General features: G+C 51.0%; 1 protein-coding gene and 1 long non-coding RNA gene across 3 annotated transcripts; both read left to right on the top strand.

The window, feature by feature from the left end:
• Positions 1-1,659: 1,659 nt before the first annotated feature.
• KCNA10 (potassium voltage-gated channel subfamily A member 10) lies at positions 1,660-3,247 on the top strand. Its single transcript, XM_008528148.2, has one exon. It carries the CDS (start codon positions 1,712-1,714, stop codon positions 3,245-3,247), a length of 1,536 nt encoding a protein of 511 aa, XP_008526370.2. The 5' UTR covers positions 1,660-1,711.
• A 5,460-nt stretch (positions 3,248-8,707) lies between these two features.
• Positions 8,708-9,705, top strand: LOC139081571 (uncharacterized). 2 transcript variants are annotated; one of them, XR_011536692.1, is made up of 3 exons: positions 8,747-8,944; positions 9,166-9,288; positions 9,457-9,705. It is a non-coding gene; the product is annotated as an uncharacterized lncRNA (long non-coding RNA). The 2 variants fall into 2 exon arrangements; XR_011536691.1 differs by lacking the exon at positions 9,166-9,288 and having other exon boundaries at positions 8,708-8,839.
• Positions 9,706-16,431: the final 6,726 nt, after the last annotated feature.

A 16,431-nucleotide genomic window follows, 5' to 3' on the forward strand; every position in this document is an offset into this window, starting at 1 on the left:
ATGGGTCACTGCGAAGGAACAGCTAACATCTCTCCAGGGCTTCCCATGTGCAGAGCCAGGATTCCAGCTCACGTAGACTGGTTCCCATCTCAGAGTTCTTAACCACTGCTCCATCCTGCCTTCCAACCACCCTACTGCTCACTGAGCATCACATGGCAGGCCGGCACCTGACATGCTCCATGGTGGCTACATCCGCCCCCATTCCACAGCCAAGGAAGCTGCAGTTCAGTGAAATTAGGCAGCTTGCAAGGCCACACATTCCTAAGAGGGAGGGCAGGTGCTCAGCCAGCCCTGGCCACCCAAACCTGAGCTCTTCACCCCACACCTGGCACCCGAACTGAGAAATGAGGGCATGGAACTGAAGGAGCTCCGAGCTCCCACACTCCTGTGGCCCTAGCCTGCAGCTCCCCTCAAGGCCTCAGCTTCCACGCAGGGGCCCCATGGGCTAGTAGGAAAGGCCCTGGGCCAGGAGGCAGGTTCAGATCAGGGCTCTGTATCACTTGGTCCCTGTGACTCAGCTTCCCCATCTGTAAAATGGAAATAAAATTTTCCAACTTCAATCATTGTCATTTAGCGAGACAAGCAAACGTGGCATCACTTTGAAAAGACTACAACACTGTACACTGCAGGATGTCCTTGTCATCTGTAAATGAAATGACGTCATGGCTATGCCCACTACAGACTTTACCTCTCTCCCACCCTCACCCCCAGCCTGCCTGCCTGCAGTGTTATTGAGTTGAAATCGAAGCTTGAGTGGACCTGAGGAAGGACTCTTAACCTGTGTGGATATCCAAGCCCACTGGGCATGCTCTCCTTAGCCCCACCCCCAACAAACACACAAACACATGCGTGTGCACACACACACACATGCAATTACTTACTTACTTCCCACCTGCCTAAAATGATTTTTAAAAATGAAATCATTTCCCATAAACATTTTGGATCTAAGGCAAAAAAAAATACCAATAGCTGTTGGCTTCTAAATGTCCTGCTACGTGGAGAAGTTGGCAAAAACAATAGTTATACTTTAGTGATCTTTCCACCAGGCATTTTACATAAGCCACCTCATTTAATGTACCCTCAGAACAACCCTGGAAGTTACTTACAGAGGAGGGGATAAGGCACAGATAGTCACTGCTGGAGAGGATGCTGTTGGTTGCCCAACCAGCTGCTGTAGGTGATGAGAAATGGCTGAATTCTAGATACATCTTAAGATATAACCAAAAGGATACACGCGGGACTGATGTCAAAGGTGAGAGAAAGAAGGGAGTTAAAGATGAGACTGGGCATGGAAAAGTGTTGGGTAAACTGGAGGACTTCATCCAAATACCAAATTATACGTTTTATTATTAAGAAATGTTTACTTCCTCTCCCATTATGGCCTCTCTCTGCCATCATGTATGGAGAGGGTCTTTGGCTGGAGAAAGTTTTCCCCTCTCAGCCAAGCTCTTTCTTTGCAATTTCTTCTAGTTACTAGTGTGTGCAGACTTGGGATACAAATTGATTTCAATGGATGAATGTTGTCAAAACAACCACAAGCTTCCTTCCCAAGCTAAAAATAAATCATTTTTGACTCCCTTGGTACACCTTACCTCAATGATCAAGAGCCAGCTGTGTCCCAGCTCCTGTTTGATGACCTTCTTCCTCTCCACAGCTTGCAGCAGGCGGGGAAGACTGAGAGTCTTCATGCTGCTTCCCTGACTCCCCTACGATGGATGCGCGTGGCTGGAAAGAAATGGAGGTTGCTCTGGTCAATTTTGATAACTCAGATGAAATCCAGGAAGAGCCAGACTATGCCACAGATTTTGACCCAACCAACCCAAAAGGCCAGTCTGGAAGCAGCCCCTTCTCCAACTGGAGGATCCTCATCAGTGACAGCACCAACCATGAGACGACCTTCTCTAAGCTCCCAGGAGACTATGTGGATCCCCCAGGGCCTGAGTCAGTGGTCTTGAATGAAGGGAACCAGCGGGTGATCATCAACATCGCTGGGCTGAGATTTGAAACCCAACTCAGAACCCTCAATCAGTTCCCAGAGACCCTCCTGGGAGACCGGGAGAAAAGGATGCAGTTCTTCGACTCCATGAGAAATGAGTATTTCTTTGACAGGAACCGGCCCAGTTTTGATGGAATCCTATATTATTACCAATCTGGTGGAAAAATCCGGCGCCCAGCCAATGTCCCTATCGATGTCTTTGCTGATGAGATCTCCTTCTATGAGCTGGGTAGCGAGGCCATGGACCAATTCCGGGAGGACGAAGGCTTCATCAAAGACCCTGAAACATTGCTCCCCACCAATGACTTCCACCGGCAGTTCTGGCTTCTCTTCGAGTATCCTGAGAGCTCCAGTGCTGCCCGTGGTGTAGCAGTGGTCTCTGTGCTGGTTGTGGTCATCTCCATCACAATCTTCTGCCTGGAGACACTACCTGAGTTCCGGGAGGATAGGGAGCTGAAGGTGGTAAGAGACCCCAGCCTCAACACAAGCAAGACATTCCTTTCCCACACCATGTTCACTGACCCTTTCTTCATGGTAGAGTCCACCTGCATCGTATGGTTCACCTTTGAACTGGTGGTCCGGTTTGTGGTCTGCCCCAGCAAGACTGACTTCTTCAGGAACATCATGAACATTATCGATATCATCTCCATCATCCCCTACTTTGCAACCCTCATCACAGAGCTTGTCCAGGAGACAGAGCCGAGCGCCCAGCAGAACATGTCCCTGGCCATCCTGAGGATCATCCGGCTGGTGCGGGTCTTCCGCATCTTCAAGCTCTCCCGCCACTCCAAGGGGCTGCAGATCCTGGGGCAGACGCTGAAGGCTTCCATGCGGGAGTTGGGGCTGCTCATCTTCTTCCTCTTCATTGGAGTCATTCTCTTCTCCAGTGCAATCTACTTTGCTGAGGTAGATGAGCCAGAGTCCCATTTCTCTAGCATTCCTGATGGTTTCTGGTGGGCAGTGGTCACCATGACAACTGTGGGCTACGGAGACATGTGCCCAACCACCCCAGGAGGGAAAATTGTGGGCACTCTGTGTGCCATTGCAGGGGTCCTCACCATTGCCCTCCCTGTGCCTGTCATTGTCTCCAACTTTAACTACTTCTACCATCGGGAGACTGAGAATGAGGAGAAGCAAAACATCCCAGGAGAAATCGACAAAATCCTCAACAGCATGGGTTCAAGAATGGGCAGCACAGACTCTCTTAGTAAGACCAATGGTGGCTGCTCTGCAGAGAAGTCCAGGAAGTGATCTGTCCAAGGCTTCTTGGCTCCCTGAGTCTCCTTGTGTCTCTCTGTCTCTCTCTCTGTCTCTTTGTCACCCTCCCCCGCCCAGTCTCTCTCTTCCTTCTTCTTGCCTCTTGCTCTCTGTTTTTCCAAAGACCAAAGTTTATCTTTTGTGACCAACAGGCCATCTTTGACTGCCAGCTGTTTTAATAAACCCGTACTTCTGCTGTATTTTCTGAGCTGTTTCTTCTCAACCAACTCTAGGAAGACTTCAGTCTCCTTTCCTGCGAGGGGATACTTCTCCCAGTCCCTTGCTTCTCACCAGTGGTCCCCAAGACCAACAGGATTGGTATCACCTGGGAGCAACGAAATGCAGAATCTGAGCCCACCTCAGACTGACTGAACCAGAATCTGCATTTTAACAAGATTCCATCTTTAATGTTCTCATTAAAGATGACCCTGGCTTTGGACTTCCTAAGAGGAAGTGTATTAAAAGGCCAAAGATCGCTGTGAGCAATAAGCAAGAGCTCAGAGTTGTTTAATGATAATACCTTACACTTGTGTAGTATTGCACAAATTTTCCAAAGCTCTTTTACCTACATTATCTCACTGCATCTCAAAATAACCAGTTGAACAGATTTGATTATCATTTCGATGTTCAGATGAGCAAAACAAGGACAGAGACCTACCTAAGGTCACCCAGAACAGTAACAGTCACCGTTGGAATCCAAATCTCCTACTCACTTAGTCTAGTGCTCTTTCCACTAACCAAGAGGTTTTGATGGAATTAGCAGGAGGGGGAGAGGAACTTGAGGGGTCTGTCTTGCAGAGGATCCAGGTAGCAAGCCCCTCGGCAGGAACACTCTTCCCCGGGGGTCCCATCATGTCCACGCAGCCTGGTAAGGCAGCGCCTGCCTGGCCCTCTTGCTCCTCCGTCCCTTCCTTGGACAATGGACAAGCAGAAACATTCCAAGATGTTTTTCATTTGGCCAGTCTCCATGAATTTGTGCAGAAACTGGGGGTCCTAGGTGTGGGGTGAGTATACACCAGGGCTTTGGAGGATTGCTCCATGGAAATGGACATGTCCACCTGCCTCAAGGTTCAGCTCCCATTGAATCTTCAGGAATTGACCAGCAGGTTGTGGGGAGCTGGGGCGGAAGGAGCAGGGCCCTAAGTCATGTGTCCAGAGGCCTAACCAAGGAGGGTGGCTGGGGCAGGCCCACCTGAGGAACTGCCTTCTTGGGAAAGGACCCTGCTCAGCCCGCCAAGCTCCTAGGATGAGGGAATGGAGTTGGGAATCCCCAAAAGGTGCAAAAGACACTCTCCACTCTGTCCCTCCCCATTTATCCCCTCGAGTAAGGAGGCCCCGTGCCTTCCTGAGGCCCAATACCCAACATCCAGCCACACCTCAAAGGCGAGTCAATGCCCCTGGTCAGTAGGGCACTCACAGCTCCACTCAACTCGGCAAGACACGGTGCTGCAGCCACAGATGCCACCACATGACTTCCCCTTCATGACGGCCAAACAAATGAGCTGGTGTGAGAGAAAGCCTGTGCCCTAAGAAGCTGGACTTAGTCATCTTTAAGTCCCCCTCCTGCTCTATCAACCTCAATCCCCTTCTTGCACTTTAACCCCAAGCTCCACTTTAGCCCTGAGTCGGGCAGAGACCTAGCCTGGGCTTCACACAGATACTGCTGCCCCCAGGCCTGGGCGTGCACGCCAGTCCCAGGCCTGAGACTCAGGGTCGTGGGATTTGGAGTGTCTTCCTCACAATTTTCTAAGTTCCCTTCCAATTTCTCCCCTTCTGGGCACTCTCCAATTCTGTGCCCACCCCTCACGCCCAAGCAAGTGGTGTTGACCAGATGTCGGGAGGAGCTCCTAGACTCACACACAAGGGATCGCACTGAAGGTCTGTGCCACTCCAGTTCCAGAATGGGGATCTGGTGGGCAGTTTGCTCACTGGCTGGTGTGGCATTTGTTTTACAGGATCACACTAGCTCAGATGCCAGAATGGTGACAGCACTCTGATTTTAGGTGACACCAATCTTTATTTACACAGAGACTTTGCAAAAAGAATTTGCCCAGGATCCCAAGCGTCTTTGACAAAAGAGTCCACATGCCCACATTCTGCCCTCTGGGAGGCACGTCATCATAATCCTTTATACCAAAACCTCTCCCCACAGAGAGACCCTTTGCCCCTCACATCCGCCCCCTGAAGTAGATATTATTAACCCCATTTTGCTATGTAAGGAAACTGGTTCAGAGAGGTTCAAGGGCATACAGCCAGGAAGCGGCAGAGAAGGATTTGAATCTAGGTCTCTTTGATGCCAAAATGTGTGTCCCACCATGCTATCTGCCCAGAGCTTCCTAACCAGAACAGCCTCTGCCTGAGTAGGGGAGCAGGGCTTTGGTCACAGAGATAGGCCTGGCACGTTTTGGGAACAGGGAGGCTGGTTCTCTGAAGGCCCCTGCTTTCTTATTCTCTGACTCTATGTTCAGCGGTGGGGCCACATGCTGGCCTTACCGTTTCACATGCTGCGAACAGAGTGGGATAATAAGACCCCAGGCTGACCCAATGCCCCAGAGGTCAGGGAGGAGCCCAGAGCCTGCAGCCCCAGACTTTCTCTTCCCAGGGTCCTGCCGAGAAGAATACAGACAGAGCAGGGCAGAAGGGAGCCACTCTTTCTTTAGCTAATCCAATTATCCCCACAGGGTGAGGAGGCCTGCTCATAACCTTCTGATGCCCACGAAGCAGGCCCTGGCCTTCAGGCTGGTGCCAGGGAATGGGGACTGCAGAAGCAAGCCCTCCACTCCCCATGCCACTGCTGCCAATGGGGCTGGCATCCCGGTCCCTGTGTGCCAGCACTGAGTCATCTATTTCTTCCCAAGCAATCCAGGGAGATGGGCTATGGGGGCCTCTCTCACTGCACATCTGCCCAGCCTCCTGTTTGTAATGAGATCTGTTGCCTATAGCAGAGCACACAGGTGACCTACTGACAGGGGAAGACAGGACAGGGCTGCCCAGGGGATGCAGTGCGAAACACAAAAGGAAAGATATGCCCACTGCCCTCAGGGAGGGAAGGACCTGTCGGCAGCTGGCTGAGAGAACCCCCGTTGTAGGAACACAGAGCAAGGCCCTTGGCTTCATTCCAATTCATTCCAAAAGTTACCATTTACTGAGCTGCTACTGTGTAGCAGACACTTTGTAGCCACTGAGCAAGGACACAGAAAGAGCAAACAGGTCCCTTTAAATTTTCACAGCAAAAATACGCAAATAATGTAAGAGAAACAACAAAAACATTTCAGAGGGTGCTACAATTTGCAGAAGGCTTCCAAATCTTGTGTTTTCTTTTCCACCATATCATGCCGGCTGTCTTTGCAAAGAACTCTGCAAGTCTGGACTGACAGTTGTGTCTATTCACCACTCTTTTAAAAAAGTCCCTAATAAATCAGAAACCACAAAACGTTTCAAAACCTTAAGGGTTTCTGAGTGGAAAGCTCTCTAGACTTGGAATCAAAAGACCTGGCTGAGTTTTACTAATTCTGTGACTTTGGCCTTACCGAGCTTCAGTCTCCTTATGTGGAAAAAGGAGATAAAAAATACCCGCCTCACAGCAAATGCGGTGGCATTGTCCCTCCGACCACCTCTCGCCTTCTCCCCCTCCCCCACCATAAGGAGCAGGCCCTGAGTACTTCCAGCTGCCCTCCCTCACCCAAACTGTAGGCTCCTCAGGACCTCCACAGGCTGCCGAAGTGGCTGCTTAGGACCTGCCCTCTCTTAGAGACAGGTCCATTGTGACTTCCTGTTTCTCTGATTCTTATACTTGTACTCACCTTCTTTGAGCTTACTTCCAAATCTAAAAAATGGACAGAATTACACCTGTCTCATCAGGCTGTTGGGAGGAATCAATGATGGAGTGTTATTAAAAGTAATTTATGGCTATAAAGCACTACACAAATGAAAGGAATTATTGCTCTTTAAGAGCTGTTATTTTGGACCAATTAACACTGCCCCAATAAGTGTAGAACTTACCTTTAGCAATCCAAGTCAGACCATGACCGTAAGCAGAAGGCAACTTATTTCAAAGACAGCATGAAAATAGAATTAGTGGATGTGGGGCAGGGAAAGGAGTAGGACTGGAATAGCACCGTGCTCAGTCAACAGCGGCTGCCTCTGGGCGCTTCACACACGTGTTGTTTCATCTCATCTAAAACAGCCACCATAGGTAGGTATTATCACCACTTTACAGATAAGGAAATTGAAGCTTCAAAAAGTTAAGTAACCTCTCCCTGTGACATACTTGGGGAGAGTTGCAGGCATCCCAAATGAAGGGAGTGCCAAATCAGAGTGGTCAGACATAGATGGTGCTCCAACTGTCCTATCCTCCCAACTTCTTGCCCAAAGACCCAACCCCCAAGTCTGTCACCCTCAATTCACCTTCACACACATGCAGACAAGAGGTGGTGGTACCATCGCACGGGCCAGCATCATTCCCGAGATTCTGAGACATCAGAGGCCGAGGGTGGAGCACCGCTCACTGCACCAGCCTTTCTGGGTCCACATCCATGCAGAGGCCACTCAGGGATGCTCTGCAGGACCTCTGGGACAACCTTGGGCCCAAGCCTGCCCATGCAGTGTGGCCTGGAACAGCTGCCACCCACACACAAGGCTCCCCACCGTGCTCTCTTGGCTTGGTCAGCAGCTCATCTCCTGAGGGCCCTGCCCAGCCCTCTCTCCGCTCTGGACATTGTCCTTCCCCCACGGCTCGCTCAGGCACTCCCTGAGGGTGCACAAGCTGGCGCAGGAATGCACTAGGCAGGACACCTTCAGTTGCAGGCGGCAGAACAACCAAAACAAAAGAGAGGCCTTCACAGGCTCACGTGACTGAGAAATGCAGGGGGAGAGCTGACTGTAGGCCTGCTGAGTCTGGGGACTCAAACACACCTTCAGAGCACTCCTCACCTCTGTCCCTCATGCTCTCTGCTTGCCTCTGCTGGATGGCCTTCGTGCCCCTGAGGCGGGCAATCTCAGCACAGCAGCCCCAGGTCACAGCCTTGTCACCATCTAACCAGAAATAAATAAATAAATACATAGACATATATATACACCATATATAATCACCTTTGTACCTAATTATTACCTATAATTTCTCACAAAAATCTTCAATTCAAAGGTAGGGATTTTTGTCTGTCTAGTCCACTGCTATATTCCCAGGGCCTGTCACAGCACATAGCAGGTGCTCAATAAATATTTGTTGAATTAATGAACTGGTTCTTCAAGCTCTCCTCCCAATCACCCTAGAGAGACCAAACTAAGCCACTCCATAGCCCTGGTAAGATTTCTTTCTCACCCACCCCCACTCTCCCCCAAACCCTAGACCAAAGGCTGGAGCCAGACCCTCCTGAATGAGGAGCATGACTGCAGGTGACCCTTGAAGGCGCTATGGGTGCGGGCTCTCGGGCCTGAGGTGCAGCCTGGGGAGGGGCACAGCTGAGGCCTGGCCTCGAGCGCGCTCCCAGCCTCAGCCCTTCCCGGGGGCTGCTCTGCCTGGTGGACAGGATCACAGGACGGCACGGAGAGCAGGAACCACGCCCCTCCTCAACCCCTGCTCAGAAGGTGTCTTATACGGCCGGCCTCGGTCCCTTTCACAAGCTCTCCGGCGGAACACTTGAGCCTTCAAACGACCGCCCTTCGCAAGCATCCCGGAAGGCCCGCCCCGGCGTGGGTTTGAACGGCTCCCCTAGCCCCCGGACGCCGCCCAGCCCTCCGCCCGGGCCCAGCCCCGCCCCCCCGCAGGCCCTGCCCCCCTCAGGCTCCGCCCCCTGCTCAGGCCCACCTCCTCACCGGCTGCTGACTAAGGATCACAGCCCCTCCTACCAGCGACACGGCTCCGCCCCAGCCCTCTCCCCAGGCCCAAACTATGCCCTCTCCCTCCTTATTAGGTCCTGGGGATGGGGAGAGAAGGAGACGCTCAAGGTTCCCCTGTCCTACTCAGTAGCTGATTGCAGCCTCCTAAAAAATGAAATGCATTCACCCGGAGTGGAGCGCTCCAAAGACCCTTTGAAGTGAGCCGCCCTGGGCTCTCCAGAGACCGTTGCGTCTGCCCAGCAGCACGTCCTAGAGACAGGAGAACGTTTGCCCTCAAACGCAGGGATGAAAAGCACTGGGGGTGGCAGGGAGCCGGGGAGATGGGTAAAAGGAAGATCTGACAAACTTTTGTTATCGCCTCTCAGGGGAAGCGGAGGTAAAAGGCTGCCTGGGAAATGTCACCGGCTAATGAATGCTGCTTCGCTGCCATCGCTGAGGCGTCAGTCAGACGCGTGCGGAGAGAATGATAGCCATCCTCATTAGGAATTCAGGATGACTGCTTCTGCTCTTCTGAACCCAAGGGGCCTTGGCTGAGCCCCCTCCCTCCCACCCCATCCTGTTGTTCTGCTGTTAACAGAAATAATAAATATAAATATAAGAGAAATAACAAATAACACCAAGCTCCCAAGGTTACGGTGAGAATTAAATAAGATAATACGTGAAATTCCCTAGCAAAAGGTGAAATATGCTATACAAAGTGGAGACAGATGAAGCCTAGGATGAAAATCCATCTGCAGGCTGTAAACCCTTCAAGGGCCACGGCTGTGCCCTTTTAATGGTATAAACTCACAGGTGGTCTGGTGCACAATAGATGCTCAAGAAACCAAGGAAGGAGGAGGGAAAGAGTGGGGACAATTCAAGGTGGAACCAAGCCCACAGGAGGGCCAAGTCAGAGGCCCCCCGACTTCCCCCCACTCCCCAAAATGATAATAATTGTGACCCAGTTACCTGCAGAGTTTCAGTTGAAGTAATTTTCCGTGCACGCCCTGAATTCTCTGTTTTATCCTGTGATTCCAAGCAGGAGAAGATGATGAGTCCTCCCTGTGTGCCCGGTTAACGATCCTAGGGGTGTACCTGATGGCATGCTCATTCTTTCCTCAAACTTTCCCCAAGTTGCTGGCACAGGCCAGATGCTAACATGGGCTCTGGGGTTACAGAGCCGACCAAGAGGGGGGTCTGCCCTCGGGGAGTGGAAATGGCTTCCTCAGAGGGGCCAAAACCCACACCCTCCCTGTGGGTGGGCCTGAGCCTGTGCCTCCTGAAAAGCCAAGCGGCTTCCTGAGGTCTCCGTGTGAATGAGGAGTAAGACACTCCTCCCATGCCCTGGCTCATTCGAACCAGAGGGAAACCGGCCCATGTGAGCCCACCTCTAACCAGTCCTGGGACAGAGCCCACAGGGGGAGGGACAATCAGAGCTCAGTGTCCTGCTCTACCAGAGGGCATGTTGCCACATTCAACTGGGAGAGAATCTCAAGCCCAGGAGGGGACGCCTGCTGGCAGGGACACAGATTCTAGTCCAGGAGGGCGCTCTCGCAGGAGAGAGCGAAGGGAGAAAGGTGCTCCCCTCTGGTCCTGAAGAATCAAGTATCCAAGATGCTTCCCTTTGGGTGGAGAAAGGGAAAAACAGGGTTTAGCACTTCCCAAGAGAGGCTCGCCTGGGCTAGTGTTGGCGAGAGTGGGCACCTCGCTGCAGGGGGTGGAGAAAGAGGCAGGGCCTGTGGATCTCTTTCTCTTCTTTGGGGTAACAGAGAGGCACAGACATTGGGGGGTAGGGTTCTGAAGTCAAGCATGTTGAAAGCATAAGGGGCTTTTAAAAAGCTTAAATAGGGGCTGGCCCGGTGGTGTAGTGGTTAAGCGGTGGCGTAGTGGTTAAGCGGTGGCGTAGTGGCTAAGTTTGTGTGCTCTACTTCAGTGGCCCAGGGTTCACGGGTTTGGACCCCAGCAGTGGACCTACACACCACTCATCAAGCCATGCTGTGGGGGCATTCCACATACAAAGTAGAAGAAGATTGGGACAGATATTAGCTTAGGACCAATCTTCCTCATGAAAAAAAAAAACAAGTAAGTGAGTAGAAAGAGCAAAGAGCCACAACCTTCTCTTTGAAGCTGGATAAGTGGGGAAAAACAAAGGAAAAGACTAAGACTTAGAATAGTTACTTGGAGAGGAAAGAGTTCGGATGTCTTGAGGTTTGTTATCATTTTCTCGAAAACATCATCTATAAATGAAATGCTCAAGTTCAGCTGTTTTAACAAATATGTTGTTTTTTTTTTAAATATTGGCACCGAAGCTAACATCTGTTGCCAATCTTTTCTTTTTTTCTCTTCTTCTTCTCCCCAAAGCTCCCCAGTACATAGTTGTATATTCTCGTTGTGAGTCCCTCTGGTTGTGCTGTGTGGGACGCCACCTCAGCATGTCCTGATGAGCAGCGCCATGTCCACACCCAGGATCTGAACCAGCAAAACCCTAGGCTGCCAAAGCAGAGCACGCAAGCTTAACCACTTGGCCATGGGGCCAGCCGCAGTTCAGCTGTTTTAAGGACAGATGGGTGCTTTTTTTTATTTAAATGGGCTTGGAGCACTTTACTTGGTGGAAGTACAAGCAGAAAACACATGTGGAATCTGGAAAGTCAGTTTATGGAGGCAGCCCCAGTTTTACATGCCTTCCATTAGGAGTCTAGGCTCAAATCCCAGCTTTGCTGTGTGATTGTTACAAAGTCACTCAAACTCTCTGAGACTCAATCCTTTCAACTGTAAACTGGGGTTCTTTGTGCATATCTATTAGAAAAGTCAAGAGAATTAAATGAGATGTCAACTTTTAAAGCCCGTTTCATAGAACTGGCACTAAATAAATGGTAGATTTCTTCTCCTGCATGAGATCCCAAAAATAGATTCAAAACATAAGCCAAGTCCCTGTTGCCACTTGGTAGCAGCATGCCTGAACTCAGGGTGGATTCAGTACTAGGTTCAGTACTAGGAACACTTCTGAGCAGCCCACCGGCTTCCCACTGTGGGCCCCTAAGGACAGAATCACATTTTCCCACAAAGCAGCAACGTCCGCCTCCCACCTCCCCTATGACTCTCTGCTGTGTCCTCAGAATTCCCTGCTATGCCAGGAATACTCACAGTAGTACAGTCACATGCCGCATGACAACATTTGTCAACAGTGGACCTAACATATGACAGTGGTCCGTAAGATTCACACCGTGTAGCCCAGGTGTGCAGCAGGCTGCACCATCTAGGTCTGTGTAAGGACACTGGTGTTTGCACACCGACGAAATTGCCTACCGATGCCATTCTCAGAAGGTATCCCCATCGTTAAGCGGCGCATGATGTGGTTAACGCTGTGGGGTTTATCAAATGATTCCACCGCGTTATCTCATTTGAACCTCATGATAACCCCTCAAGATATCTGGGAAGGTTTTGGTATTTGCCCCACTTTAGAGTCTATAAAACTGAGATTCTGAAAAGTCCGACGACTTGCCCCAGGTCTCACCATCTAGTCTTCGGTGGAGCAGAGACCCGAGCCTGCGGTCTCTCCCTGACACCACAGCTGCCTCCCCCTGAGCAGAAACAGAGCGTCTGCTCTGAGAGAAAATGGGGGCAGGTTAGGAGAAGGGGCCACTCCCTTCTACTCCCAGGGGTATCAGCCCTTCCTGGAGGTCAGATGCTGGCTCTGCGTCTTCTGGTGAGTACTGCTGTTCTAGCTCGCTAGGGCTGCCATGACAAAGTGCCACAGAGCGGGTGGCTCAAACAACAGACACTGACCGCCTCACAGAAGGCCAAGATCAAGGTGCCAGCAGGGTTGGTTCCTTGGCTTATAGATGGCCAGCTTTTCCCTACATCTCTCACGTCGTCTTTCCTCGTGATGTGTCTGTCACTGTCCAGATTTCCCCTTTTTATAAGGACACCAGTCATACTAAATTAGGGCCCACCTAACCACCTCATTTTATCTTGATTACCTCTGTGAAGACCCTATCTCCAAATAAGGTCACATTCTGAGATACTGGGGGTATCCATCGTATCTTTTTGGGGGGGACACAATCCAAACCCATAACGATTATCATCTCCCCTTTACAAATGAGGAAACTGGTTCAGAGACATTGAGTCACGTGTCCAAAGTCACACAGCTAGGAAGAGCAGCAGCCGCTAGCCCTGAAGCCAGAGCCTGTGTGGGCACCCACAACACCATGTTCTCTGGCTCAGTGGTTAGGCCTCCCTGGAGCCCACTACCTGCCATGGGCACAGAGGGTACCCCCCTGCGGAGCTGCCCCCATGACCGTGTCAGGGATTAGAGTGAGAAGTGGGAGAAAGGGTCCCAGCCAGCAATGGGGGTGCTGGGAGTTCCTAACAGTTCCCCAGAGGGTGGGGGTGGGGGCCCGCCCCCCTCCCCAGCTCCTCAAGTCTTCTTGCTCTGCAATCAGCAGAGCACCTGAGTAGGTTCTGGAAACAGCTCCCACTAGTGACTTGTAAAATGAAGCTGTTTTTACTCAACTGCTTGAGTCATGTTTTGGAGTTTCTTAACGGCCTGGTTCCTGCCTAGCACTCCCAAAAAACGACCCTTGAAGTCAAGCATTAACTCCCCACAGCACACACACACACAAACACACACACACACACACACATGCCACTAACCTGACTCTGCCGCACACACGTACCCGGAGTGCCTTCGCAGGGGATGAGGAGTATTTGGGGCTGAGGGAAGGGAAGGAGGAGGGAGGGAAGGACACGATAGAGGCCAGGACAGAGCAGGAGGTGAACGGAGCAGCGTAGCATAAATAGAGTTTTCCAGCCCCCTCCACTCTGCCTCTGCTGCTAGAACAGGGGACCAGGCTCTGTTGACCTCCCACTTTCCTCACACCACACCCTTTATTTCTGCCCCACTCCCCCAGAGACAAAACTCCCCAACACACTCTGCGAGAGCAGTGGCCTTCCTCTTGGGCTTCACCTCATTCCTTCGTCTGGGTTGTGTTCCATTTGCCCAAGAAATGTGGGGGGATGCATCTTCCATGCTAGCTGCACAGCCCAACAGGACAGTCATCCCAGAGCCAAGGGGATCTGCTGCTGATCGGCTGTGTGACATAAGGCCAATCACTCACCCACTCTGGGGCTGGCTTTATCTTCTGCCAGTCTGGGCCCTTAGAAAATGTGGGAAGTAGGTGATGCATTGCCCCACTCTCTTATCTTTGTACCCCTTCCGCCACTGGCAGGCTCCCTCTCCCTGCTTCGCAAATGCTGGGGCTTCCCCCTCTTTTGATTCTGAGCCTTCCTCTCCCCAAGCTGAGCCGAGAAAGCTGTCTGAGTGCAGACAGGGCCCATGGAGACAGGAGCCTGCATCTGTTCCTGGACTGTACCCCATCCCCAGAGCAGGCCTCCCCAGCAAAAACTGCCTTTGCCCTTTGATAGGCTGTCTGTCTGTCTGTCTCTCTCTCTCTCTCACACACACACACACACCCCTGCTCCCCAGTGCCTCTGGCTTGCCTTCAGCTTGTTGCTTCTTTTCCATCATTCAGGGCCTGGGGGGGCAGGCAGCACGTATTTGATAAATGGGTCCATATCCAGAAAGGGCTTAGCTGGAGCCAAGGAGTGGGATGGCCACCCATTCTGAGGCTGGAAATATCTTTCTATGTTGCATCTTGTTTAAATTTTCAATGGATTGTTGACTTCTCAGAGCACTGGACTGCTTTGGATTCCAAGTCCAGAACCAGCTGGCAGCCTGGTGGGACACGGATACTCCAGAAGGTCACATTAGGAATGTCGGACCTCTCTGCGTAAGGGATTCCAATGTGCCCACCTCCCCCTCCACCTGTTGGAAAGAACTGTTGACATTGTGGGGAGTTCGCATGTCTAATTTTGCCACCAAAGGCTTCATGACCTTAAACAATTATTTTAATTTCTCTTGGCCTCAGTTTCCCCATTTGTTCACAGCAATAATAAATAATACCAAGCTCACAAGGTTATTGTGAGAATTCAATAACATAATACATAAAAGTCCTTAGTAAACAGTAAAAGGTGCTGTACAAAGTAGGGTGGAGGTGGATGGTGACAGATTCATGCTCAGCCAACAAGTGAGGAATGGATAAAGTCTAGGATGAAAACTCACCTGCAGGTTGAAAACTCTTCAAGAGCCATGGCTGTGCCCTTTTAATGCTGTAATCCCAGCCCAGCGTCTGGTGCATAAGATGCCAAACAAATGAAGGAAGGAAAAGTCAGAGAAAGAAGAAGGGATGATGCAAAAATCACATCATGTCCCTTGAAAAATAACAGTAACTTACATTTATTGCATGCCATGCACTATTCTAAGATAGTGGATGTAAATAAACTAACTTAAGGCTCGTGACACCCTAGGAGGTAGGACCTGTTATGAGCCCCACCTTATAGGTGAAGCAATGCGATCATGGAGCAGCCAAGTAACTTGCCTGAGATGATACAGCTAGAAAGTGGCCACGCCAGGATTCAAACCCAGGGACTTGGCTGCAGGTCTCGATGCTTCTCCTCTGCCCCAAGCTACCTCTATTCACAATGCTGTCTCAGGAGAGCCAGGATGATTGAGCCCTGGAGGCAGATAGAGGCCATGGAGTCCCCTCCTTCCTGCACCACTCGCCACTCGTACCTCCCATACACCACAAGTCCTACACTAGCCTGACCACCGTTCTGTGTCACTGTTACAGGAAAGCTGCGTGAAGAGGCACTCTCCCTCCAGTTTTGCCTAGTGTAACCCCATCCAGAGAGGAGGGGTCAGCTCCGTCCACCTTTTTCTTCTCCATGGTCAGCTCAGTGTCACATGCTTGAAAACACTTTGCACTACCTCTGTTCCTTCTCCATGGAATAACTTCACCTTATTTCTGCCTTTGGAAATCTTACTCATCCAAATACCCCTCCTTCCATGAAGTTCGCTCTGATCTCACCCTACCTGTTCCATGTCTCCCTGTCCCCCCTCCCCCATGAGCCCCTGGAGCGGAGGGTCTTGCCTGGCTCATCTCCATTGCCCCAGAACCCCAATACCATGTGTCTGGCACAGAGTCGATGTTCAGCTGCATTTACTCAATTAAAAGTTTAACGATACTACAATTTTTCAGTATTGAATGACACTTCACAATGTGCATTAGCTATCTATTGGCACATAACAAATTACCCCCAAACTTAGCAGCTTAAAACAACACACGTTTATTATCTCACAGTTTCTGTGGGTCAGGAATCCGGGTACCACCTACCTGGCTCACTGGCTCAGGGTCTCAGATGAGGCTGTAGTCAAGATGTCTGCCGGTGCTGTAGGCACATGAAGGCTCAGTCGAGGGTGAGTCCACTTCCAAGCTCACTCAGGTGGTTGTGGGCAGGATTCG

The sequence above is a fragment of the Equus przewalskii genome, unplaced genomic scaffold (assembly GCF_037783145.1).
Source record: "Equus przewalskii isolate Varuska unplaced genomic scaffold, EquPr2 ChrUn-13, whole genome shotgun sequence".
Taxonomy (NCBI): domain Eukaryota; kingdom Metazoa; phylum Chordata; class Mammalia; order Perissodactyla; family Equidae; genus Equus; species Equus przewalskii.

Excerpts from the sequence above, each read along its gene's own strand:
- KCNA10 (XM_008528148.2), top strand. The coding sequence starts at position 1,712 with ATGGATGCGCGTGGCTGGAAAGAAATGGAGGTTGCTCTGGTCAATTTT.